At 39.5% G+C, this 26,369-nt stretch overlaps 2 protein-coding genes across 3 annotated transcripts in view; one reads left to right on the plus strand and one right to left on the minus strand.

Annotated features, from left to right (window-relative positions):
• TTC27 (tetratricopeptide repeat domain 27) overlaps positions 1–26,369 on the minus strand; it is a 162,039-nt gene that overhangs the window by 19,399 nt on the left and 116,271 nt on the right. For both annotated transcript variants that reach the window (XM_061155633.1, XM_061155634.1), the window contains exons 14-16: positions 17,859–17,957; positions 11,461–11,513; positions 4,928–5,093 (exon numbers count right to left, since the gene is read on the minus strand). In XM_061155633.1, coding sequence (XP_061011616.1) covers positions 4,928–5,093; positions 11,461–11,513; positions 17,859–17,957 — 318 coding nt within the window. The remainder of the gene's footprint in view (positions 1–4,927; positions 5,094–11,460; positions 11,514–17,858; positions 17,958–26,369) is intronic.
• On the plus strand, positions 13,440–17,823 carry LOC133065022 (zinc finger protein 445-like). Its single transcript, XM_061155635.1, has one exon. It carries the CDS (start codon positions 15,021–15,023, stop codon positions 15,945–15,947), a length of 927 nt encoding a protein of 308 aa, XP_061011618.1. The 5' UTR covers positions 13,440–15,020; the 3' UTR covers positions 15,948–17,823.

Genomic DNA, 26,369 nt, shown 5'->3' on the forward strand with positions numbered 1-26,369 from the left:
AGAAAAAAATTCTTTGCGTCAGGAAATGGCATGCACAAGCTTTAGGTTAAATAGGCCAAACTTCAGCCTTCACATCTTGGCGTGACTAGTTGTAAACTGTGAAAGATCAGCTTTATTAGTTTCTCCGTCCAGCCGCAGATACTTTAGCAGTAAAACAGAGATAACATCTACCGCACAGGGACAGAATCCATATAGAATACATCCATTCCCTCCACTCTGCTCCCTCACGTAAGCCCCGCCACCACTTGCTCTACGGCTTCAATCGAGTTGGCAATCTTTCCCACCGCCCATCAACACCACCTCCCTCCTTCCCCAAAGAGAAATCCACACAAAGAACAACATCCATAAGAAAGAATACATATTGTATGATTCTGTTTATACCACAATCAAGAGAAAGCAAAATTGAACTGTGGGGACGGAAATCAGAAAGCGGTTGCCTGGCTGAAGGGAAAGGGTGGTGGTTCAGTTGACTGGAAAGGGGAATAATAGAACTTTCTGTGGTGATGAAAATGTTCCATACCTGTTTTGGGAAGTGGTTCCATAAGAAGACACAATGTCAAAACATATCAAACTTACACTTAAGATCTGTGCATTCTCTTATGTGTAAATTATACCCCAAATTGGGGGAAAAAAAAAAACAAACACCTTTGTCAGATATAATTCAAATGCACAGTAACACGATGGGGGAAATGTGTTGTTTAATATAAATCTTCTGACAAACTTCGAGGCATCATTCACTCAAAAAGACATGCCTAAATGTGATTCCTATATTTGATTCCTACTAGCTACATGACTGGAGAAGGAAATGGCAACCCACTCCAGTGTTCTTGCCCGGAGAATCCCAGGGACAGAGGAGCCTGGTGGGCTGCCATCTATGGGGTCGCACAGAGTCGGACACGACTGAGGTGACTTAGCAGCAGCAGCAGCAGCTGTATGACTGGCCAAGTTACATAATCTCTCTGGGTCTTGTATTCATACACTGTAAAACGAGGACTCTTCAGTATCCACCTCAAATACTGTATGCCCTGTACAAGATAATCCGTGGTAGTGCCAAGAACATAGTAAGCACTTGATATATGTTAATCATTTTCCCTTCCTCTTCTATTTATAAACAGCAAATGGGATGCAATAGGACAATACTTATATTCTTTTCCCAAAATGACTGTAAGTTAGCAAAGAAGAAGAAAGAAGAGGAGACAGGGGAGTGGGTGTGAGGGGAACAGGGAAGAGCAGAAAAAGAAAAAAATGAACAAATCAACATTAGAATTTATCCTGAGGAAAGAAGCATAAATATATATAAGGATTTATCTATAAGGATATTCATGGCACTATTAATAGTAGGAAATTAATAGTAGAAAACTGGAAAACTGAACAGGGACTAATTACACAAAAACACAAAACTAAGTTTTATGATAGATTAATAAAAGTATGTATAATCCAGACATGAATATAAATATCTACTATTACAGAAAAGCATTCTTGAGCTATACTAATCTATGCACTAGTCAAAATTAGGACAGACAGAAAAGGCAGGAAATGATAATGGTAGTATAACTATCCATACACTCTCTTATTACAAATAGTGAGAAAAACAATTTATAGCTGATTTGTCCTATGTCTGTATTAAAACGAGTATGAATGTACACACACACAATAGAAAAAAATTTTAAATGAAAATAATCATATCTATAAAGTAGAAAAAGAATAGACAAAAAGAGAATTTTAAAGCAAATTAAAATAGAATGAGGTCAGGTAGTGTCAAACATAAGAATATCAGAGTTTTTTTGAAAGACACCTGTTGCCAAACTTGCAGAGTCAAATTAAGTAAAATTATTTTAGCCAAGATAAAAATATTCCAGACAATCTATCAATTGTCTCTGTCCGTGCTGATGAGTGGTGAGAACGCATGATGACAGACACAAGCATGTCACAAAGCTAAATATGACTAAGCCACACTAGCCTTGAAGACCTTCCTTCAATGATGACTTAACCATTATGGAGCGAGTTTACCCACACCTGCCAGAGACCAACACTGCCATCCGCATTCTGTGACACTTCTGGAGAGGGCTACTCACAGGGCCTTATATAAACTAGCAAACTATCTCACTGTGGCTGTTTCTCCATCTACATACCCAAAAGTTCTCTATTATAAATTGCTAGAGATGATCCTTTGACCTGACACGTCACTGGTAATCTAGCCTTTATGTTCTCAGTATTATTTCCCCAAATCCAAATATAAAAATTAAGCAAAGAGCCATAACATCAGGCATCATGTAGGCACCTTAGGCTTCCCTGAGCGCTTTGGTTACAAGCAGTATTTTTTCCTAACAGGAAAGATTCTCAGCACTCCTGTGTGTGGCAGCAGTGCTGTGAGAAGGGAGTGTAACGAATTTGCATGCCACCCTAACTGTTTCTAAAACTACTGAACTTTTATAAAAACCAATTTCAAACTCATCAAAAGGAGGTTTGGTTCATGTCCTGAATTTGAAGAACAGAAGAATTATAGGAAAAAAAGAAATTAAAGTATTAGCTGGCCATGAATTTAAACTAAATCCTAATAATTTTCTTTAGGTAGGAAACTACTAAATTTAATTTAAGTGAAATTAGAAATTATATAAGTTAAATAATCTGCTAAACCAGGTACAAGATTTTACTTGTACAATTTTACTATGGGTGAAAATTCTTATAATTAGATTTGCTGGAAGGAGTAAAAAACTGTGAATATGATCACTAAAGCACATTTGGAAAATCTATTTAAAATAAAGATTAAATGAAAGCATCTCAATTTATGCTGGGACAAAGTTTTGTCTTTTTACTTTTTTTTCCTTTTCTGAAAATTGCTCAAAATGTATCTTTATGCATTCTGAACAAGTTTTGTGAAAGGAAAAAAAAAAAAAAAGAATTTACTTCAAGTGTAAAATGGAATATACCAGCAATGCATCTTATTTACCTTTTCTCTGAGGCTTCCCTGGTGGCTCAGATGGTAAAGCATCTGCCTGCAATGCAGGAGACCCGGGTTCGATCCCTGGGTCGGGAAGATTCCCCTGGAGAAGGAAATGGCACCCCACTCCAGTATTCTTGCCTGGAGAATTCCATGGACGGAAGAGATTGGAGGGCTACAGTCCATGGGGTCGCAAAGAGTCGGACACGATTGAGGGACTTCACTTTCTTTTCACTTTCTTTCACTGAGATTTCAGATGGAGAAAGAAATGGCAACCCACTCCAGTATTCTTTCTTGCCTGGGAAATCCCATGGACAGAGGAGACTGGTGGGCTACAGCACATAGGATCACAAAGAGTCAGACACGACTGAAGCGACTAAGCAAGCATGAGACTTTAGAACAGCCTTCAAGAAGATTCCTCAGTAAATAAGGGTCTTTTAAAAAAAATTACAGTTGAGGTAAACAAGAAAACAGGCACTTTGGAATCTCTGTTCCAGCCTCAGTGGTTTGGCAACATACCAAGACGTGCTCGGAGCCTAGGGGCTGAGTGCAGAAGAGGAAAAGCCATCACAACAGTGACCGGACAGGCACAAGACGGCGGGGGTGGGGGGAGGGAGTGTGCACACAGGCCAGCAAGGCTCCTACCCTCTCTAGGAGGAAAAACTCCGCTATGCTTCCAAACACGTTTTAAGTGATCTTCACGCAAAGCTCAAGTCCCTTCTTTCTATACTGGATGGTCAATATATAATTAAAAAGGCCAAAACAAAACAAAAACAAGGAAAAGACAAGTAATTGAAGGGGTCAACATAGCTCCTGTAAGTAGGTATATGGTTCTACTTAAAAAGTCACAGAACTGGCTTCCATTGTGGCTCAGCTGGTAAAGAATCCGCCTGCAATGCGGGAGACATGGGTTCAATCCCTGGGTTGGGAAGATCCCTAGAGAAGGGAAAGGCTACCCACTCCAGTATTCTGGCCTGGAGAATTCCATGGACCATAGAGTCCATGGGGTTGCAATGAGTCGGACACAACTGAGTGACTTTCACGAAGTCACAGATCTTTAAATGAACTGCCCGGAACCTGAGCTTTAAAACAATTTAGCTGATTATATAGCTTAATTTGCAAAAGCATGCATACACATCAAGGGCTGCAGCTAAAAAAAACAAGGACCAGAAAAGGTAAATTTTGGAACAGTTAGAGTATATATATATATATATATATATATATATAGTAAGTCATGAGAGTAGTTGAGATATTATCATATATTATATCTTATTTCTGTTTTTACATAATTCCAAATTCACTAATAGCATATGTTGATAACTGCATATATAATGTTACATTTTCAAGCCCCCTGACTTTGTAACCTGTAAGCTCATGGACACTCTATGTTTATACAATCTCTTCACAAATTAACTCCACAAAAGGTTTTTTATATTTAATGCTATTGGATATAAAACCCAGGGCCTTCAAGACTCCCACAGTTTCTGAAAGGATATAGTAATTTTTGTACTGTGTTAAGAGTTCAACCAGTTCTGACTTCATCCTAAGATGAAGACCATCTTATTAAACAGTACAAGGAAAATGTTAGTCTTCATTTCTATATTGTTCAAACAATCTGAAAGTATACAGATGACTGTTTAATGAGTGAATAAATGAGTATGGGATTTATTCCAGCTATTACACAGAGATAACCAAAGTAATAAATTAACATAAGCATAAATTTCTACAAGCTGACTATATACATGTAAACCACATATTACTGAGTCACAGTGATATTTAGTCTATGATTACATAAACATATTTGACAATGGAATGTCAGAATTAATATGTAACTAAGCATATTCAACTACACAAGAAAAGCACTCTTTTATATATTACTTGGGCTTAACAAAATTTTCCTGTGTAGAGTCAAAGGAACAATTTATATTCTATAATCAGGTATTAATATTAAACACAAACTGAAATAACAAAATATGAATACCCTACCTGAGTATCTTTGTATTTGTCCCGTAAGTCCAAGAGCCGATGATAAGCTTTAATGGCTTCAGAAAATTCTCCAACATCAGTGCTAGTGAGAATGTAGTTTTCCCAGATCTGCCAATGTTCATAGTTGCACTTGAGGGCTTCTTGTAATGTTCTAAAAGCTTTTACTCTATTGAAGGTCAAATAAAAAAAAAACACCCAATAATGAATAATCATAGCTAAATAAGCCATACCTAAATGTATAAAACGCTAATGTGAACTATCAGTCCTTAAACATTCATGTTAATAAACAGCATTAGAGGTCCAAACAACCCAAAACCACCCCAAATTTCCCTAGTAGGGAATGGCAAACGAAACAGGTAGAAATTGGGACTTCTCCGGTGGCCCAGTGGTTTAGACTCCACCTTGCAATGCAAGGGACACGAGTGAGATCCTGGCTGGGGAACTGAGATCCCACATGCCTCGGAGCAAATAAGCCCACGTGCTGCAGCTACTGAGCCCGCATGCCACTACTACAGAGCCCATGTGCTGCAATGAAAGTCTGCATGATGCGACCGAGACCCAACACAGCCAAATAAATGAATAAGTAAAAGTTAGAAATGAAATAAGAATAGGGATACACGAATAAAAACCAAGTAGAAAATATGAAATTGCAAAAGACATTAAAAACAACAAACCAAAAAAACCTCAACATGTGACAAAAACTAGTTTCACACAAAGAGAGAATTGATAAACTCAGAGATAATAGTGAGAAATTCAAACGAATTCAGATTTAAAAATAAAAAGAATAATAAAGACACAGAGGGAAGAATGAGAGGTAAGATTCAAGTACACATTCCATAGACATTTCAGAGTAAACAAATGAATATGGTAGGACACTATATTTGAAGAGATAGTAACTGACAGTTTTCCAAAACTAAACAAAGATCTAAATTCTATGATCAAAAGTGTATTTTGTGTACTGAGTATTCTCAATAATGGTAAACCAACACCTAGACATATTATGTGAAACTGCAGTACATAAAGGTAATCCTAAAACCTATAAAAGAATGACAGAGAACAGTAGATATTTCATAAGCAGCAAAAGATGATAGAAGAAAATAAAACACTACCTATAGAGTGTTAAGTGAAAATAACTGTTAGCCTAAAATTTTATCATGAACTAAACAACACTCAGGAATAAATGCAAAATCAAAAATTTTAACATGTACAAAAAACAGGAAACTTTACCACTGGCCCTTACTTAAAAGAACTATTAAAGGGTCCCCTCTTGCAAAAATTATAGGACTTTAAAGAGAAGAAAAGGGATATAAGAAACATTCAAGGATGAGAAGAGAAACTGAGGAAGCATGTCAGTAACTTAATTATTGAGAACAAAAATAATTATGAGTTGTGTTTTTAGTAAGTAAATCTAAAAGTTTGTAGACTATATTCCTTGAAACTAAATAAAAAATCAACAGTAAATACAGAGTTAAAAAAATATATGCCTACAAACTTAAAATGTACTCCTAAAGTAAAGAAACCAATGAGGGGGCAGAAATTCATATTAGAAAGTACAAAATATTTAGAATTTAAAGAAAGTATTATATATCACTATTGCAAGGTATAGTATTTAGAGACAAAAAGCAGTATTTAGAAAAAAATTTATAATTTTTACATGGATTGGTTATAATTATGAAAGATGGAAAACGAGTTAAAACATTCAACTTAATTTGATAGAAGAACACCAAATAATTCTAAGAAAGAAGAAAAGAAATGTTAAGAAAGAAACAAATGATCAACAAAACCAAAAGTTGGCTCTTTCAAAAAAAAAATAATGAAACAAATGTCTAGCTAAATTCCATTCAGTTCAGTCGCTCAGTCCTGTCCGACTCTTTGCCACCCTGTAGACTGCAGCACTCCAGGCCTCCCGGTCCATCACCAACTCCCGGAGTTGACTCAGACTTAAGTCCATTGAGTCGGTGATGCCTTCCAACCCCACCCTCTGTCGTCCCCTTCTCTTCCCGCCTTCAATCTTCCCCCAGCATCAGGGTCTTTTCAAATGAGTCAGTTCTTCACATCAGGTGGCCAAAGTACTGGAGTTTCAATTTCAGCTTCAGCAACAATCCTTCCAATGAATATTCAGGACTGATCTCCTTTAGGATGGACTGGCTGGATCTCCTTGCAGTCCAAGGGACTCTCAACAGTATTCTCCAACACCACAGTTCAAAAGCATCAATTCTTAGGCACTCAGCTTCCTTTACAGTCCAACTCTCACATCCATACATGACTATTGGAAAAGCCATAGCTTTGACTTGACAGACCTTTTTTGGCAAAGTAATGTCTCTGCTTTTTAATATGCTGTCTAGGTTGGTCACAACATTTCTTCCAAGGAGTAAGTGTCTTTTAATTTCATGGCTGCAGTCACCATCTGCAGTGATTTTGGAGCCCAAAATAAAGACTGCCACTGTTTCCACTGTTTCCCCATCTATTTGCCATGAACTGATGGGACCAGATGCCATGATCTTAGTTTTCTGAATGTTGAGTTTTAAGCCAACTTTTTCACTCTCCTCTTTCACTTTCACCAAGAGGCTTTTTAGTTCCTCTTCACTTTCTGCCATAAGGGTGGTGTCATCTGCATATCTGAGGTTAATTGATATTTCTCCCAGCAATCTTGATTCCAGCTTGTGCTGCAGTCAATATGCCAGCAAATTTGGAAAACTCAGCACTGTCCACAGGACTGGAAAAGGTCAGTTTTCATTCCAATCCCAAAGAAAGGCAACGCCAAAGAATGTTCAAACTACTGCACAATTGCACTCATCTAACACGCTAGTAAAGTAATGCTCAAAATTCTTCAAGCCAGGTTTCAACAGTATGTGAACTGTGAACTTCCAAATGTTCAAGCTGGATTTAGAAAAGGAGAGGAACCAGAGATCAAGCTGCCAATATCCGCTGGATCACTAAAAAAGCAAGAGCGTTCCAGAGAAACATCTGCCTTACTGACTATGCCAAAGCTTTTGACTATGTGGATCACAACAAACTATGGAAAATTCTTCAAGAGATGGGAATACCAGATCACCTAACCTGCCTCCTGAGAAATCTGTATGCAGGTCAAGAAGCAACAGTTAGAAACGGACATGGAACAACAGACTGGTTCCAAATCGGGAAAGGAGTACGTTAAGGCTGTGTGTTGTCACCCTGCTTATTTAACTTATATGCAGATTACATCATGATAAATTCCATTAGAATTTAGAAAAATGGTATAAATAAAATTAGTAGCATTTTAAAAAATCATGAGAACATCACAGATTATGCAAAATGAGTTAACAAGTACAAAGCCAAATAAATCAATATAAATGAAAACCAGGTTAAGTGGTTTTTACAGATAAAGTTTATCAAGCCATCACAGAATCCTTGCCTTATCCAAGCTACTTCAGAAAACAGAAAAAGACTTAAAAACTTGATATTGACAAGGAAATCAACAAAACTTCATGTCACCTATTTTAAAAGTTAAACATCTCAACCATCAGAAAGATTCTTAATGTGTTACTCTACTGGCTGAACAAACACTTATAGCTCCCTTAAAGATAAAAAATGTTTTACTGGACAACTATAGTAACCTCTTTCAAGGGTAAGCTATCTGTCCCTTGCCAACAGCCTTTTTGAATTTGCTTCGCTAACTTAAGACCATGAGGTCCACATCTCTTCTCCTGCTGAGCCTAACACTGTTTCATCAAGACTTCCCTTTTGCTGACTTCAAGGCAAATTTTAGAGGTGATGATGGAGGTTCTTCTGGCCGACACAGGCCACTGGTCTGAGAGTCACCCACTTAAGAACTTAAAAAGAAGTGTGCCCATACCATCAGTAACTTTCTCAGCTAGTCATGGAACACACAAATCATTTAATCAATGGTATTGATTGAAATGACTTCTTTACAATTAGTCTTTTAGTCTTTTCATAACAACCAATTCACTGCAGTTTAGTTTTGTATTCTCTACATTAAACAATTTACCTAAAGTTGTCATGGAATGTACTGATGCATTTACCCCCGACCCACCCTCCTTTATAGTTAAAAATGGAAGTATCCTTGCTCTAACACTTCTTCATATTCAGTCACAAATTGTTTCTATATAATTTTTTTCTTTTTTTCCCCTTTCTCCACTCCCTCTTCACACCTCACATGTGATAGCAACTGTGGACTGAGAGATTCCTGAGGTGGACTGAGATTCCCGAGGTCTCCCATCCACATACGGGTAGGGATGAAGTTATCCTATTGGAAAACATGTCAGCCAGCAGCATCCCACACCAGGATTATCTTTTTTCCTGTGTGTCCTCCTATCCTCTAATCATAGTTGCTTGGCCCACAAAATTTTTGCAATAAAATTCTGTTTTTTTGGAAAGTATGACTTCTTTCTAGGGAGCTTCAATTCTGGATTCATTTATCAAACCATGATGGTGTGATAATGCACTATGACAATTATATAGGAAGATGGAAAACTTTCCCTCGGGACTGGTAGAGACATGATGCCTAGGGGAATCAGATGAAACAGGGAAAACAGCACATTAGTAAAGAACCCAGCAACAGTAGAGGGAGAGATGAGGGAGTTTAAAGGGTCACTTTAAGGCAGGGATAGGATTCTTTTGAGAGGAGGAGTAATGATTTGCCCCTGCAGTAACAACCTCATGAGTGAAAAATGAGCTATGTGTGGAGCAGCGGCAGCAAAGAAAGCAAAGTAAAATGGCAAGAATAAAGGAGTGATTTACCTCTGACCTTACAACCCTGCTTTTACACAAAAACCTATTCAGGGAGCTGCAGGAAGACAAAACAGTGTCAAAGAGAAGCTGAGGAGCAACGTGCAAGAACCACCAAGAGAGAAAGCAATTAGAATTCTGAGGATTAATGGGCTGGAGGACAATGTAGCACATCAAGAGCCCTGCTACATACACTATGATCAAGATCACCAGAAAAACCCACAGATCATTCCACGGTTACGACAGGGATTTTCCTTCCCCTTGCTTTACACCAAAAGAGTCTCTAGGGAGTTTTAACACAATCAGTTGCAATCAAGAACATAATATTATTTTCCAAAGAGCGTGGTGGAACAAACAGTACTTTATTTATGTAGTTATCATCCGAGAGGCAGCAGAAGCATTTCATGATCTCGACGTAATGTGGATTTAATGATATCTCCAGAAATACTCATGAATCCACAAAGAAAACTAAGTTTGAAAATAAGGCCAAACAAAAAAAGAAATATATCTACCCTTTCATTTATTTAAAACTAGGATCACAGCCACCCTTGCCTCTTCCCTTTCCTTGGCTCTCTGTAGCCAGTCAGTAAGTCCAGTTGCTTGCCTCCTTTACAAACTGGCCTCTGCCCCTTCTTTCTCCAGTCTAGCTATCTCCTGCCTGGACTAGTACAACAGCTGTCTCCTAACTGGCTCCCAGCCCCCAGTTTCCTCTCTAGTCCGTCTCACACACTGTCATCAGATAAACTTCCCTCTTCATGAAATCTTCCACACTGAAATCTCTGGCTTCCTATTACCAACAGGATAGTCTCAACTAGTTAGTCGGATAATCAGAACATGCTGCCAGTTGACCCCAACTGACCTTCCCAATCTCATCTCTCACCATGGCTCTCACTAGTCTCAAGCTGGACAACTTTACTTCCTGTCCCCTAAAGTGTGGCATTCATGCCTGTCACTCTGCTTTTGTTCACCCAAATTCAGAAGGCTAAGCACAGCTATTAATGACCATTTATTTCCAAAGCCTGTCCCCTCTACCAATTCTTCAAATTATAGCTGGAGTCCAGCAATCTCTCAGAAGCGTTTCTGAACCAGCATCACACATGTTCTCTCCTCTGAGATCCTGAGGGCTACACAGGCGGTAGGGAATGTAGGTGTTCTACAAATATCACCTACTATCATAGCCCTCTTTGTGCTTCTCATTGAGATTTACCACAAATGACCTGGATTATTAATCAATTTTTTAAATAATGTGGCATAATATTTTCTAAACCCACACTCCCTGAAGTCATTGGTTCATACTTCTATTTCTCAATAATGGCCAGTACACAGCAAGCAATCACGCACTGCAACACGCTCGAGGGGTAGGATAGGGTGGGAGATGTGAGGGAGGTTCAAGGTGAGGGGACATACGTACACCTGTGGCTGATTCATGATGATGGATGGCAGAAACCAGCACAATACTGTGAAGTATTTATCCTCCAATAAAAAATTAAAAAAAAAAAAAAAAGAATCTATCTGTTGAGCTGACTAAAGGCATGCTTGCTTTTATCAGGTAATGAAATTTAGGACAAAAAACTTCAGTTTCAAATAAAGAGTTAAAAAAAAATTTACTACATACTAAGTGATTTAAAGAAATAAACTACACTTAGAATGCAAATAGCTAAATTAAGTCATTGTAACTCAAAGATACTGGTAGGAAAGGGGAAAAAGATAACGAGTAAAAGCACAATGTTTCACTGTTCAATTGAAGAAAATCTCATTCATTTATTTTGGAAGCAAAGTTCTTCATCTTTTTTTGGTGTACTTACTTTTGTTTTAATCGGATATAAGAAGTTGATAAATTGTTCCAAGCTTCAGCATTCTGAAATGATAGAGAATTCAGTTACAGCCTATTCTTTCCTTTAGGTATAATTGCTGCCAAAAAAAATATAACATATTTTCTTAGCTCAAGATGTGCTTTTATGATAATTTTCAACAAGGTATGTTTAAAAGTATATAAGAAAATTAAGTAAATTAAAATTAACATTTATAATTAAACTTAACATTTATAATTTTTAAAAAGTCATAAAAACAAGCAACAGAATGATATAACTGTTATAGCCCTAATTTGGAATTTAGAAAAGATTCTATTTTCAAATTTAGATTTACAAAATAGTTGGGCAATTTACAGCAGTATTTACATAACATATAGATTAATTACAAATCTAAAGCAGTGCAGAATATTGTTTTTCCTATCATAAAAGGGTTTGCTATTTTACCATCATCCTTTATCAGACAGGAGAATAAAGGAGTATGTGTTCTCCCATGTTAAGGCTACGTATTTCATCAAACACATTTCCCTACCTATTCCTCTATACAATGACAAAAATAAATTAAAGCCTCTGTATAAATGTTGATTCTAACAAGAATGATATAAATTATGTTTGTTCTTTTTTGTTGCACATTTTATAAAACACAGAGTATGTAGTTCTGAAGTTCCAAAGATACAATTTAAAAATTAATGGCAATGGACCTCTGCTTATAGACAGAATACAGTTAGGACCAGACTAGTCTTATTACCATAAAAAGATATCTAACTGGACAAAATTTTAGGAGACAACTGCTTTTGAGAAGTTGGACAGTGGGCAGCACAGGACTGTGGTCCCTGAGAGGAGGGCTGCTGGGGTGTCTCAACACAACCTGCACTTCTAGCTAGAGGCGCTCAGAGGGCTGCAGCACAGGAAGACAGAAACCGAACAAAACACAGCAAGCCTTACTGAAAGGAAGAAAAAGGTTCAGAGTTCAGAGCTGCAAAAGTGGTTGAATTTGCAAGACAAACTACCAGGGAAGAGAGAGATCTGTTCAGAGAATAAGCTCCAGAAATCTCAATAAGCAACTCCTTGAGTCCTTGGCTGAATACTAAGCTATACTGTGCAGGGCAAAACTTCTAAAGGCCAGATAGGGAACCAGAGAGCTGTGAGCTGAATGGAGATTCTAGGGGTCACACAAGTGCTGGGAGCTAGTCAAGTCCCAACCAATCTTAGTAGAGAATTCTTACTGATCAGCCGTGGGATTAAATTCAGCCCTCAAAATGTTATACCTCAAGAGAAGGGTGACTGCAACTCTAGAATAAGGACAACAACAAACCTACTCTAAGCTGAAAATTAAGCTGATCCATAGTGAAATTAACCAAATGCCAAAAAAACCCTCTACCTTCTTCAAGGGAAGACAACAAAACTTAGAAACTCAACAACATAGCATCCACAAGTGTAGGATGTGATAATAAAAAAAAATTGGTAGACAGGCAAACAAGCAGGAAAATTCATCCATAACCAAATTAAAAATCAGTTAATAGAAATAGACACAAAAATTAAGGAGATATTGGAATACACATGTAAAACCTTCAAAGCAGTTGTTATAAACATAATCAAATATTTGAAGAAAACATTAGGGAATCTCAGTAGAAACACAAAAATTGTAAAAAGAACCAAATAAAAATTCTTGAACTAAAAGAAAGCAAGCACATTATCTGAAACAATGTTACTTTTTGAGATGTAATTGATATACAGCATATACAGTTTTAGAAGTACTACATAATGATTTGGTACATGTATATATTTGTGAGGTGATTACCACAATAAGTTTGGTGAATATCCACCACCACACACAGCACGGTAAGCTTAATGACTAGGTTTAACACTACACTTGACATAAACATAAGAACTAAACCAGCAAAACTCTTAGAAAAAAAGACAAGTTAATCTTCATGACCTTAGATCTGGCAATGGATTCTTAAATAAGACACCAAAAGCACAAGCAACAACAACAAAATTCCTAAATGTGACACCAAAAGCACAAGCAACAGGTTGGACCTCATCAAAATTAAAAACATTTGTACTTCAAAGACACTATAAGAAAGTGAAAAACAACTTACAAAATGGGAAAAAAACATTTGCAAATCATTTATCTGATATGGGGCTTATATCTAGGATACAGAAAGAATTCTTCCAACTCAACAATAAAAAGACCAACAATCTAAATGGGCAAAGGATGTGAGTAAACATTTCTCTAATGATACATGAATGGCCAATAAGTACATGAAAAGATGCCCAAGATAATCAGCTGTCAAAGAAATGCAAACTGAAACCACAAGATACTGCCTACCGGGACAGCTATAATCAAAAAGACAGTAATGAGTGCTAACGAAGACGCTGAGAGATTAGAACCCATATGCCCTGCTGGTGGGGATGTAAAACGGTGCTTTAGAAAACAGTCTGGCAGTTTCTCAAAATCTTGAACACAGAGCTAACATGATTCAGTAACTCTACTACCAGGCACCCACCTAAGAGAAATGGAAACATATGTCTACACAAAAACTTGTAAGTAAATGTTAACAGCAGCATAATTCACAGTAACTATAAAGTGGAAACCATCTAAATGCCCACAATTGATGAATGAATAAGTAACATGTGATATGCTCATACAATGGAATATTATTTGACCATAAAAAGGAATGAAGTGCTGATATATGAGACAACATGGATGAACTGTGGAAACATTAATCTAAGTGAAGAAAGCCATCAAAAAGACTACTCACTGTATAATTCCATTCATATGAAACATTTAGAACAGGCAAATGTATGGAGACAGAGTATCCATTAGTGGTTGCCTAAGAGTGGGGGTGGGAGGTGCAAGTGGAAAGTCTCTGGGTGAAATGGGGAATGATTGCTAACTGGTACAGGGGTTTCTTTTTACAACAACAAAAATGTTCTAAAACTGTGGTGATGGTTGCATAATTCTGAACACACTAAAGAAGAAAAAAAAAATCACTGAATTGTACACTTTAAATGGATGAGCTATATAGTATGTGAGTTATTTACCATCTCAGTAAAGCTGTTAAATATTTAAAGACCATAAACTACCAAAAAAAGAACTTTCTAATAATGCAATTAACAGGCAACCCATATTGGGGAGTGGGAAAACATATGTGACACTTTGCTGTATATTTCAGCAAGGTATATTTTTTAACTAAAAAACTATTTTATTAAAATTATTTTCTAGGGGCCAGAGAAGAAGTCGGCGTGGGGGCGAGTGGTGCGTGCGGTCAGGGGACTGAGCGTTTCGCGGCCGCGCGAGTCGGGGATCTTCCCAACCCAGGGATCAAACCCACGTCTCCTATGTCTCTTGCTTTGTCAGGCGGATTCTTCACCACTGAGCCACTTGGGAAGCCTATTTTTATAAAGAAGTCTCTCACCAGTGACTTCTGATGTCCCAGCAAATGGCATTATCTCCAATGGTGCTGAAAAGATACTCCCAAGGGCCCAGCAGTGATAGCCACAACTAACGCAGACTTGGTAGCACTCTGCTGGGAAGACCTTGAACAGGAGTGATGCCTCCAGGCAGGTGGTACGCTGTCCACCCAGCTCAGGCCAAGGCTTCCAGGGAGCGAGGACGCCTTCAGATGGTAAAGAAGGAAGAAGAGGATGAAAGCTACACTTCAGTGCCGGCTGCCAGACCACAGACACTCAACCGTCCTGGCCAGGAGCTGTTCCGTCAGCTCTTCAGGCAGCTTCGCTACCACGAGTCTTCTGGGCCTCTGGAGACCCTGAGCCGGCTCCGGGAGCTGTGCCGCTGGTGGCTGAGGCCAGATGTTCTCTCAAAGGCCCAGATCCTGGAGCTGCTGGTGCTGGAGCAGTTCCTGAGCATCCTGCCAGAGGAGCTCCGGACCTGGGTGCAGCTGCATCACCCTGAGAGTGGTGGGGAGGCTGTGGCCTTGCTGGAAGAACTTCAGAGGGACTTTGATGAGACACCATGGAGGGACCCAGCCCCTGCCCAGAGCCCAGATGTGCACTGGATGGGCACAGGAGCCCTGCGAGCCGCACAGATATGGCCCCCTTCTTCACCTCTCAGGAGCGGCTCGGCTCTGGGGGACCACCTGCAGCCTCCCTATGAAATCGGAGTGCGTGACTTCCTGGCTGGGCAACCCGATCCTCCTGCTGCACAGGTGCCTGCCCTTTGCCTGAAGGAGGGATGCCCAGGCAACCAGGTGACAGCCCAGCCTCAGGGGACTATGACTTTCAAGGATGTGGAGGTGACCTTCTCCCAGGATGAGTGGGGATTGCTGGACGCTTCTCAGAGGAACCTGTACAGGGATGTGATGTTAGAGAATTATGGAAACATGGCTTCTGTGGTGGGGCCATTCACCAAACCTGCTCTCATCTCCTGGTTGGAGGCAAGGGAGCCATGGGGCCTGAATGTCCAGGTAGTTCAGTTCAAGGGGAATCCAGGTGCTGCCCCTGCAGGTGTTTGCGAGTGAAATGTTGACTGGAGACTGCCCACAAGTGCGCCTGCTACTTGGGAGCCCAGACGCTGGTGTCTCCAAGCCAGAGGGGACCCAGTTGACTGCCTTGGCCAACCGTGCTCACCTCACACCCTGTCCTGGTCTGGAGAACATACCCCTTCTTCCAAACCTGCCCCGTATTCTCCCACTCCCTTGGAGGAACTGAAATTAGGGCTCGTGGGAGCCAGATGGGCTGGGACTCCACAGAGGGGTGGATATCAGGAGATGTTTCAGGCAAGTGTTCAGTGTGGTTGGTCTCACCCTTGCTGACAGAACCTGTCAGTCCAGACAGAGGTGAGTGTAGAGAAGAACTTGCAGGAAATGTAAATGGATGTGGATCATCTTATACTCATGAAGTTGGCTAAACTTAGAAGCCCTGGTGTGGGTAAGTGTGTGGTACATGGGAACTCACTGCTGTGGAAATGGAAATTGTGACAACTGCTGTGCCAAGCAATATGTAAAATCTGGTAAAATTGTGTATATTCTGCCACCCAGAATTCTACTCCTGGATAAACCCTAAAGTAACTCCATTTGAAGAAGGAAATGTGTCTATGACTGTTCATTGCAGTACTGTGTAGATAGCAAGATTAGGAGAAGCCTAAATTTCCATCAGCAGAAGAACAGGTTGTTTTTGGTAAGTGAATGTGAAAGAACTAGAGTTACATCTTTCAACATAGATGAATCAAAAATGAGGCAGAGGAAGTTGCAGAAGCTACATATACCATTTATGTAAAGTTACACATACTGTGTTATCTGTGGGCACGTTATTTAAACTGAATCGTGTTTCACTTTTTCTGTAAAATGACATAGTAGTGCCAACCTCACAGGGTGGTGGGGGAGGGGGACAGTTAATGAATTAATGCATGTAAACTGCTTAGAATAGTGGCAGGCATGTAAGCATTGTTGGCATAAGGTAACCAGTGTTACTGTTTCACAAAATAATATATTTCTTGTGATTCAAGTTATATGAAATGAAGAGTGTAAAATCCTGTGTTAGAATGATGTGTGAAAGCCATGCTCTGCCTTCCCAGAGCAGGAGTTGCTGATGGAATCAGGGAGGGTACATGGAGGTTTCAGTTGTGTTTTATTTCTTTTAAAATGTTGATGTAGTTGGGTCAGCATGTTGATTTAATGGGATATGTGATGGGTTCTTTTCTAACTGTGTGTTTAAAATATCTCAAAATAAAAGTATTTTTAAGCAAAAAAAAAAAATTATTTTCTAAAGAAAACTATGAATACCTTAGATATTATAAGAAAAAACTTATTTCTAGATTTATAAATCATATACCTTGGGGCATGACCTTCTACCAATGGTACACTTTGCTCCAACACAAAAGGAATGATGTTCCTTTTCTTAGACACAAAAACAATAGAAAGTTTGAATCTTTCTGCCTTATTTGCTCTCTCCCTTTTTATTGTGATAAGCTAGCGAGAAAACTGCTGCAAAGGTCAGGGAGTTCAGCTCAGCGCTCTGTGGGGACCTAGAAGGGTAGAACGGGTGGGTGGGGGTGGGGGAGAAAATGGAGGAAGGGTATACATGTATACATACGGCTGATTCATGATGTCATACAGCAGAAACAACACACTGTAAAGCAATTATATTCCAACAAAAAAAATTTTTTTAAGCTAATAGAAAAAGCAAAAAAAAAAAAAAAAACCCCAAAAAACAACCCACTTGAGATCACCCTCTTCACAAATTTTCAGGTGCACAACACAGTACAGTTAACCATGGGCACAATGGTGTACAACAGATCTCTAGAACTTAATCATCTTGCATAACTGAAACTACATACTTGCAGGAATTGCTGTTCTGAACTACTGTATAGTTCAAATAATTTAAAGAGTACCAAAGAGCTGTGATAAGGAAAGAAGACCAAACAAACTTACGTCGGGTTCCAGAGTCACACACCGCTGAAATGCCCTCGCTGAACCTCCGTAGTCTTCCAAGGCCAGATAGGCACAGCCCAGAGAAAACCATACTCCGAGCTGCAAGACCAAAAGACAAGTCATTCAAACACATAGAGACATTTATAGGATTAATCTGAAAATCCCTGAGGATGCTATCAACAAACACACTACACTAGTAGTGTACAGAGCTATATCATAAATATTGCCTTACATTTTATCTTAAACTAGAACACTTAGCTATGGAGATAATATTTTTCCATATAACTTTCAAAACTAGTTCAAAAATGAAAGCATGTGCAACACTGCACATCTTTAATTGAGAAAGACCCATTTGTTTTAACCGACTCCATGAACACAATGGAGAGCTCTGTTGATAAGCCCTGATATGGTAAATTAACTTTACGTTTTTACTGAGCATCAATGTAACTATGTAAAAAGTATACAAAGCATCAGCAGATTCACAACTGATGAACGTATTACAAACTTGAGAGGAAAAAGTTTTGGTTCCATCTTCAAGTTAGACCACAAGTACACTTTTGCCATTTAACCAAGAGCCAAACTGCCCTGGCATGTACCTGCCTAGGCATGCCTGAAAAAATTTAGAAAAAGTAGGCTCAGAATCTGGATTACCAAAGAGTCATTCAAAGTGGAAAGCCTGACTTAAGTCAGTAAGATTTATAAATTTAGAGATGTAGAAAACAGGTAACTATGAGGGGTGGGATGGGGACGGAGGTGAGGGGGGTGGTTAGGATGGGGAACACATGTACACCCATGGCTGATTCATGTCAATGTATGGCAAAAACCACTACAATACTGTAAAGTAATTAACCTCCAATTTTAAAAATATATTAATTTAAAAAAAAGAAAACAGGTAAGTAGGAAGTGGCTATTGAGAATTACAAAAGATTCTTTACATCATAGGGTTTCCTTAAAATTCAATAGCCTCTATCAAAAGGAAGATAAAACTGATAAAAATTCAATGAAATTAGTCAGAAATGCAGCTATTACAACTCTGCTTTCCTCTCAGATATAGTCAGTGAGGCCAACGGTAGAATGAATTCTGCTTTCTTACTTTCTCTGACTCCTAGTATGAGGGCAGTGAGCCAGCAGACAGACTTGGTTGAACACTGCAGGGTGGGAAAGGAAATGAGCTGCTCTGTTATCCGTCCATGGCCTTCCACAGAGGCGGGCAGGAGGCTGCCCCTACCCTCCCCCCATTCATACAAAACTCCTTCCATATAGCTAGTTGAGGACTGAAAGTTCTTTAAGCAGATAAAGATTTTCAGCCAATAATTAGAGATAAGACTTAGAAAGCAAACATCCCTGGGCAATTTAACACTTTGTCTTGAATTCACAAGAGGCTATAAATAACTTGCTATCAGCAGTCTTTAAGAGAACAAGTTTTGTTAGAAGCACAGGTAGTGGCTGAAAACAGGGTGTGTGTGTGTCTGGGAGTGGCGGGGGATGCAGAGGTTGAAATTAAGTTAGAAGTTCCCTTTTCTCAATCAAGGGACTCCAGCAACTTAAAAAGTAGCTCATTACATTTTGTTTTTGTCTGGTTATTTAAAGAATCAAATGAAAAGAATTCCAATGCACTAAACCACACTCACTGAAAGTGACTCACTCTGAGAGGGCCTAAAGTCTGATGCTACTGTATAAAACAAGATTACTTCTAATCTAGTCGAAAGTTTCAAAATCTGTGTATTACAATCCATCATTTATAAGGTGCATTTTTTTTTCCATTTAACATCTCTGAATGCTAATAACCAATAGCTGATCAGACTTTTACTGTGTGTGTGTGTGTTCTCAGTCGCTCAGTCGTGTCCGACTCTTTGTGGCCCCAGGGAATGTAGCCTGCCAGGCTCCTCTGTTCACGGAATTTTCCAGGCAAGAATACTGGAGTGGGTTGCCATTTCCTCCTGCAGGGAATCTTCCCTACCCAGGGATCAAACCCCCTTCTCTTGCATCTCCTACATTGGCAGGTAGATTTCTTACCACTGCGCAACCTAGGAAGCCAGCATTTAATTTTCTACACAAGGTGGCACTTAAAATACATGTGCCTCTTACAAGTGACAGCATGTTATACCCTCAAAGAATGGTGGCAGAAAGTTTACTTGGAATGAGGAATACCTCATCCTGCGATCAAATCAAGAAAAATGAGAAGTGCCCACAAAGTTCTCAAAATGCATATGCCCTGCTTGCTTCCTGCATCAGCAAAGAACAAACTGACAACAGAACTATTTCATATGTGTCATAAAAAACAGTGAGTATAAATTCAGTATGAAAATAAAAATCAAAAATTTATTTTTCAATCTACCTCAGAAGACAAAGGTTATATAAATGTCTGAAATCAGCAACTATCTTACAGCTCCAACAGAAGCTGGTGATGAGATTACTATGTAAGTTTTTAAAACAAGTCAATGCTTTATAAATAATGTCTTAATACCAAAATAAGTTTAATGAAAATCAAGCAGATGACAATTTAATATACAGTATTATGACTCTCTTTTCTTTTTACTCTTAATCATTTGTGTAACTGCTTCAATAATTTACATCTAAAAAAATTCTAGGATCATTAACTGCTAGTAGGTTTTCATCTACTAATGACAAATAATTAAGATGGGAGATGACTTCTGTATACACCCTATTCTTTGAATCATGAAATGGCTTAAAAAAAACCTCTAGGATCTTCTAATTGCTTCTAGATGACCCACTAAACCATCAAAAATCCATTTATACCTTGCATCTCAATCGGGGTTGTTGGATTTTGGGGGAATAAAGAGTATATCTGGTGCCTCTTTTACTTTTTTTATTTTTAACTATTACTTAACCTATATTACCCTGATTGACATCTTGATTTAGGATGCTCATGCTCTTAAGAAGAGAATATCATAAAAGAAAAAAATCAAAAGCTTAAAAAAAAACAAAAAAACTCACATAAAGCCCCAAGTTAACATTGTATATGGTTGAGTACAAAAGGTCTCCATCTCCTAGTCTAATGCTATCAGATAGAAATATAATTATATTTTCTAGCAGTCACATTTTAAAAGTAAAAAGAAATGAGTGAAATTAATTTTAGCAACATTTTACTTAGCTCTACATATCTAAAATATTATCATTTAAACATGCTATTAATATACAAGATCACTGAGATATTTTATATTCATTTTATTCACATGAAGTCTTTGAAACCTGGTGTGTGTCCTACACGGACAGCAGATTTCAGTTTGGACCAGTCACACTTCAAGTGCTCAACTGCCACATGAGGCTGGCGGCTACCACACCGAGCAGCCCAACTCTACACTATTTCTCTACAGCAGTGACACAGACCCTAACATATCTGCATCCTTTCCTTTTGTCTCCACTAAAAAAAACTGGCTCCTCTGGCTCAGACCCACTCTCGGGCCCCTCTCACACCAGTCACTCCTGTTCCTCTCCACACAATAGCAACCAGAATAATTAGCATTTAATGAGCACCTAGAGCCAGCTTAAGACTAAATATTAAAAAAACTAAGAGCATGGCATCCAGCCCTGTTACTGCATGGCAAATAGAAGGGGGAAAGATGGAAGTAGTGACAAATTTCCTCTTCTTGGGCTCCAAAATCACTACGGACTGTTACTGAAGCCATGAAATCATAAGAGATTGCTTCTTGGCAGGAAAGCGATGACAAACCTAGACAGTGTGTTGAAAAGCAGAGACATTACTCTGCTGACAAAGGTCTGTATAGTCAAGGCTATGGCCTTCCCAGTAGTCATGTACAGTTGTGAGAGATGGACCATAAGGAAGGCAGAACGCCAAAGAATTGATGCCTTGGAACTGTGGTGCTGGAGAAGACTCCTGAAAGTCCCCTGGACAGAAGGAGTCAATCTTAAGAGAGATCAACCCTGAATATTCACTGGAAGGAATAATGTTGAAGCTCCAGCATTTTGGTCATCCGATGCGAACAGACTCATTGGAAAAGTTCTTGATGGTGGGAAATATCGAGGGCAGAAGGAGAAGAAGGCGTCAGAGGACGAGATGGTTGGATGGCATCACTGACTCAATGGACTTGAGTTTGAGCAAACTCCAGGAGATGGTAAGCGACAGGGAGGCCTGGCACGCTGCAGTCTATGCGGGTGCAGAGCTGGACGTGACTAGGCGACTGAACAACAATGAACACCTACTATGTAGCCAAGCACTGATACCATGAGCTTTCCACACATCACCTTGTCTATTCCTCACAAATGGCCTCACAAGGCAGTAGGTATCACCCTCACTGGAGAGATGAACACAGACCAGAGTCAGTCAGCGATGAAGGAGAGATCTGAGGGCGGTCAGTGTGATTCCAGAGGCCGTGTCATCTCCACACGACCATGCTGCCTCCCTCTACACCACTCTGCCCACACACGGCCATGGTTTACGGCAATGCCATTCTTTTCAGCAGCAGAGGGGGTGGGGGGAGGGAAACAGTCCACTTAACACATGCTGGGAAGACCCAGGAGATCAAGTTTTTAAGAACTGGGGCATTATCTACCTCTCCTTCAGAAAGTTCTCCTGATAGGCAAAAGAATAAAGACGAAGCTGAAGAACAGATATTTAGTTGGAGGAAAAGAACTGAAAGGCAAACCTCTCATCAAGGGACTGGGCAAGAATGGAGAAAGATAATAACCATCACGGAGGCTCCGGTAGAGATTGCTGTGAAGCTTATTTCCAGGGTGGACTGTCAAGGCAGGCAAGCTCTAGGCAGGCAGTGACCTTTTACAAGTTGACAGTCCAGTTTTCTACTCGAAGAAGCCAATACAGAGACACAAAATCAGACTATTTTGAATATGACATACATACATGAAGAACAGTTTTAAATTATTTTAAAATAATTAACCAAAAGCAGGAATGGTTGAAAACATGATCTCTCTTTGAACTTCCCTCAAAAGCCCCCTAGAGAAACAGGAATAGAAGGAAAGATAGATTGACTGGGGTTCAAGGGGTTCTAAGGAACTGAACGACCTTGGCCATGTCACTTAACCTCTGAGTCTCACTTCCCTAGTTGTTAAATGGGTGGGTGGGGGGATTAAGCAAAAATTCCGAGGCTCCTTCAGATCCCAGATTCTGAAAACGCACAGGCCACCGTGTTCAAAGGTGCGTTACTGCCATCTAGTGGCAAAACAAATACACTGATGATGCAAATAGAAGCAGCAGGTGGGAAGAACTAAGAAATGAATGGAGGCTTAGAAATCAATTGAAAAGAGGCCACAAGAAAATGAGGTCTGGGAAGGAAGTGATTTGCCTGAAGTCACACATGGTTCCTGGTGTGCAATACTTGTGGTGAAGAGAGTGACTGTATGCTAAGTTGCTCCAGTCGAGTCTGACTCCTTACGCGGACCGTAGCTCGCCAGGTTCCTCTGTCCATCGGATTCTCCAAGGCAAGAATACTGGAGTGGGTTGCCACGCCCTCCTACAGGGGATCGTCCCCACCCAGGGATCAAACCCCTGCTTCTTTAATGTCTCCTGCACTGGCAGACGAGTTCTTTATCACCAGTGCCACCTGGAAAGCCCAGCAACACTTCCTAAACGTCAATAACTAAAATAGAATTGAACAGTTTGTTCCCCTGAGAACGAACAGAGACCAAGCACCACTGGACAACAGGCATGGATTACTCTTAGAATTATGAAGTTAATTTTTACAAGGTTATCTAAAGCACATATGCAACAGATGCCATTTGCTTATGTGATATTACAAATTTCTTTCTTAACTTATGAGCCTACTACTCAAATCTCCTTCCTCCTCAAGGTTTCTACAGAACAAATGAATAATCAGTAGCTTCAACTATTTTACTGATTTTCCTTACGCGTTGACTGGATTTTTCTGACACTCTGTATAATAAAGTGCAACATGTTATAACTGAATCCTGATGCCAAACAACACTCTCCATTCTCTCTTTTCTGCATCACTGACTCATTCCCATGACCCCAAATGCAGATAAGTGGTTGAATGTGACTTCATTAAATAGGAAATGACCCAAGCCAAACTCAAGAGAGTTATCAATGTTGTCTGGTTAGTAGTTTTTCCTAAAATAATGCTTGGTGCTCATATTTTTAAAAAATGTGCACCACCAACCAATTCTTTCATAACCAAATTTCTCATTTACTATTAAATACTAAGTTCTCCTCCCTAAGGAAACACAAATCTTAACCTGCCAGCTTTGTCAGTTTCTCTCTCAAAAGTTTCCTCTATGTCAGTGTCTTCTTTTAAAATACAAAGCAGCACTTTTCCCTTTCACTAGCAAGGGTATTAATTGTGTAGTGTCTCCCTCTTATTCCCATCCTCGACTGGGTTACCACTGATTCTTCTATTCCCCTAGTCTTTCCAGTTCACAGTGTGAAGTAACATGGGTGTTTACATATCACCTGCATGAGACTCTCCTGTGAGACACAGTTCTCTATTTTTAGGCTACAGAAAATGGGGTTACAGTGATTTTCTACCACACTACTACCACGCTGCAATGGTCAGGACACAAAACGTCACTGAGAACTTAGTATGGACCAGGAAATATGCTAGACACTTTATATATATTGGCTCTAATTTTCCAATTAGATCAAACTGACGGAGGGATTACATCTCCACTTTACAAACAAGAAAACTGAAGCTCAGAAAGATGAAGTGACTCACCTAGAGATTACCAGGATCTGGAGTCAGGTCTATGGCCACGGAGCCCTTCCCTCTACCCCTCAGTTCCAGCTACAGCCCAGATGTTATCACGGAGCTCATATTTCTTGGCAGTTAGGCAAGTTAGACCTTCAAGAGTTTCATGTTTTACTGCTTACCAATATGAGAAAGGAAGAACAAAAAGGAAATAATCTCTTTCTTTTCTCTACATATTATTTGCATATGTTCATTCTGTCTTCTCCACTGGAATGTAAGCTCCAGTCTCCTTGGACCTCCCCACCACAATAACACAAGTACACGATGGAAACTCTGTAACTCCACTGCAAATACATTTTCTTCTTTCAAAACTGACATGAAAGAGAAAGTTAACCCCCCCCCCCAAATCATGGAAGAACACAAGCTCTCAGGATAATTAACAATTCTATCAGTGCATCATGAAAGTCTGGTCTTACACACAGCACGGGCTGGGAAGGGCTGCCGTGGTCCCTTGAACACTCCCTGGTCTCACAGAGACTCACCAGCTCTCACGTGCTGGACTGTCGCATACACCGAAGCTACAACTTCACTATGCTCCTGATCAAAGCCCCGACGGTTATGAATTAAAGGAAGAAAAACATTCAAACTGCACAGTCTTGTATGCTAAGCTTTTCATAACTTCTAACTTGACCTCAGCCAAATTCACCATTCCTTCCTAACATAAGACAACATCCTTTAGAGGCAAAACAGCAAAGTAAGAGTAAGTGCTGTAACACCAGAAAGCCCAGGTTCAAATCCCAGCTCCACTCCTCACATAAACTGTGGGATTTGGTGTAAACTAATTAGGCCTCTATTTCCTAACTTGTTAAATGATTGTGTAAAAACAGTTAAGTACCTCAGGGACTGGGCTGAGGACTAATATATGCAAATGCTTAGAACAGTACCTGGCACCCAGTAAATACTCAACGTTAGCTACTAGTATTACTATTTTAACTGAATCTAAACATAAATAGTCAAAACCTACAGTTACCAAGAAACCTTTGCTACATGTTTGGTTTTTGCATCTGCTAGTCTCCTTTCCTAAAACAAACTTTCCTAATGTTTGCCTCCTATCTAAATCCCAAATGTTTCTCCTAGTTCATATCTTACAATGATTTAGAAAGAGTTCATTTCCACTTACATTCTAGCTTACACTATAGAAGATGCTTAATAAACAGAAGTTACTCTTATAATGTCAATGCTCTCATCTTCTCATCTCACTTGAAACATTGTCTCCAGAGTTAACACCTTCGTCTCTTCTCATTCCACTCTTCTCTAAATGACATTCCCTAGTTGTCATCCCCTCTTTCTTGATAACATTCAATCTCTCCTTCATCCACTGGATTCAACCCTGTAAGTGAAAAGTGTTAGTTGCTCAGCCGTGTACAACTCTTTGTGACCCAACGACTGTAGCCCACCAGGCTCCTCTGCCCATGAAATTCTCCAGGCAAGAACACAGGAGTGGGAAGCCATTCCCTTCTCCAGGGGATCTTCCTGACCCAGGGACTGAACCCAGGTCTGCTGCACTGCAGGGAGATTCTTTACTGTCTGAGCCAGCAGGGAAGCCCTTCAACCCCATAAAAGTCTTCAGTATCCTGAAAAGTTTTACTTGATTCTGCTGCCCCTTAGTACAATACTCTACATTTTGACTCTCACTTCCTTGACATGCTCCTAAAAGAACAGTCTATAGATGTTATGTCAATTTCCTCATCCTCACTCTTTAACCTCTGAAGCTGGTATTGAAGATCAATAGTTAGCTCCAAATCCAATGAACTCTTCTTAGCCCTCTTCAGACTTTATCACTCCAGGTGACATTTCTCACTGACATTTG

The sequence above is a fragment of the Dama dama genome, chromosome 11, assembly GCF_033118175.1.
Source record: "Dama dama isolate Ldn47 chromosome 11, ASM3311817v1, whole genome shotgun sequence".
Lineage (NCBI taxonomy): Eukaryota > Metazoa > Chordata > Mammalia > Artiodactyla > Cervidae > Dama > Dama dama.

What these genes read in the sequence shown, in the direction of transcription:
- LOC133065022 (XM_061155635.1), top strand. Translation starts at nt 15,021, where the DNA reads ATGCCTCCAGGCAGGTGGTACGCTGTCCACCCAGCTCAGGCCAAGGCT.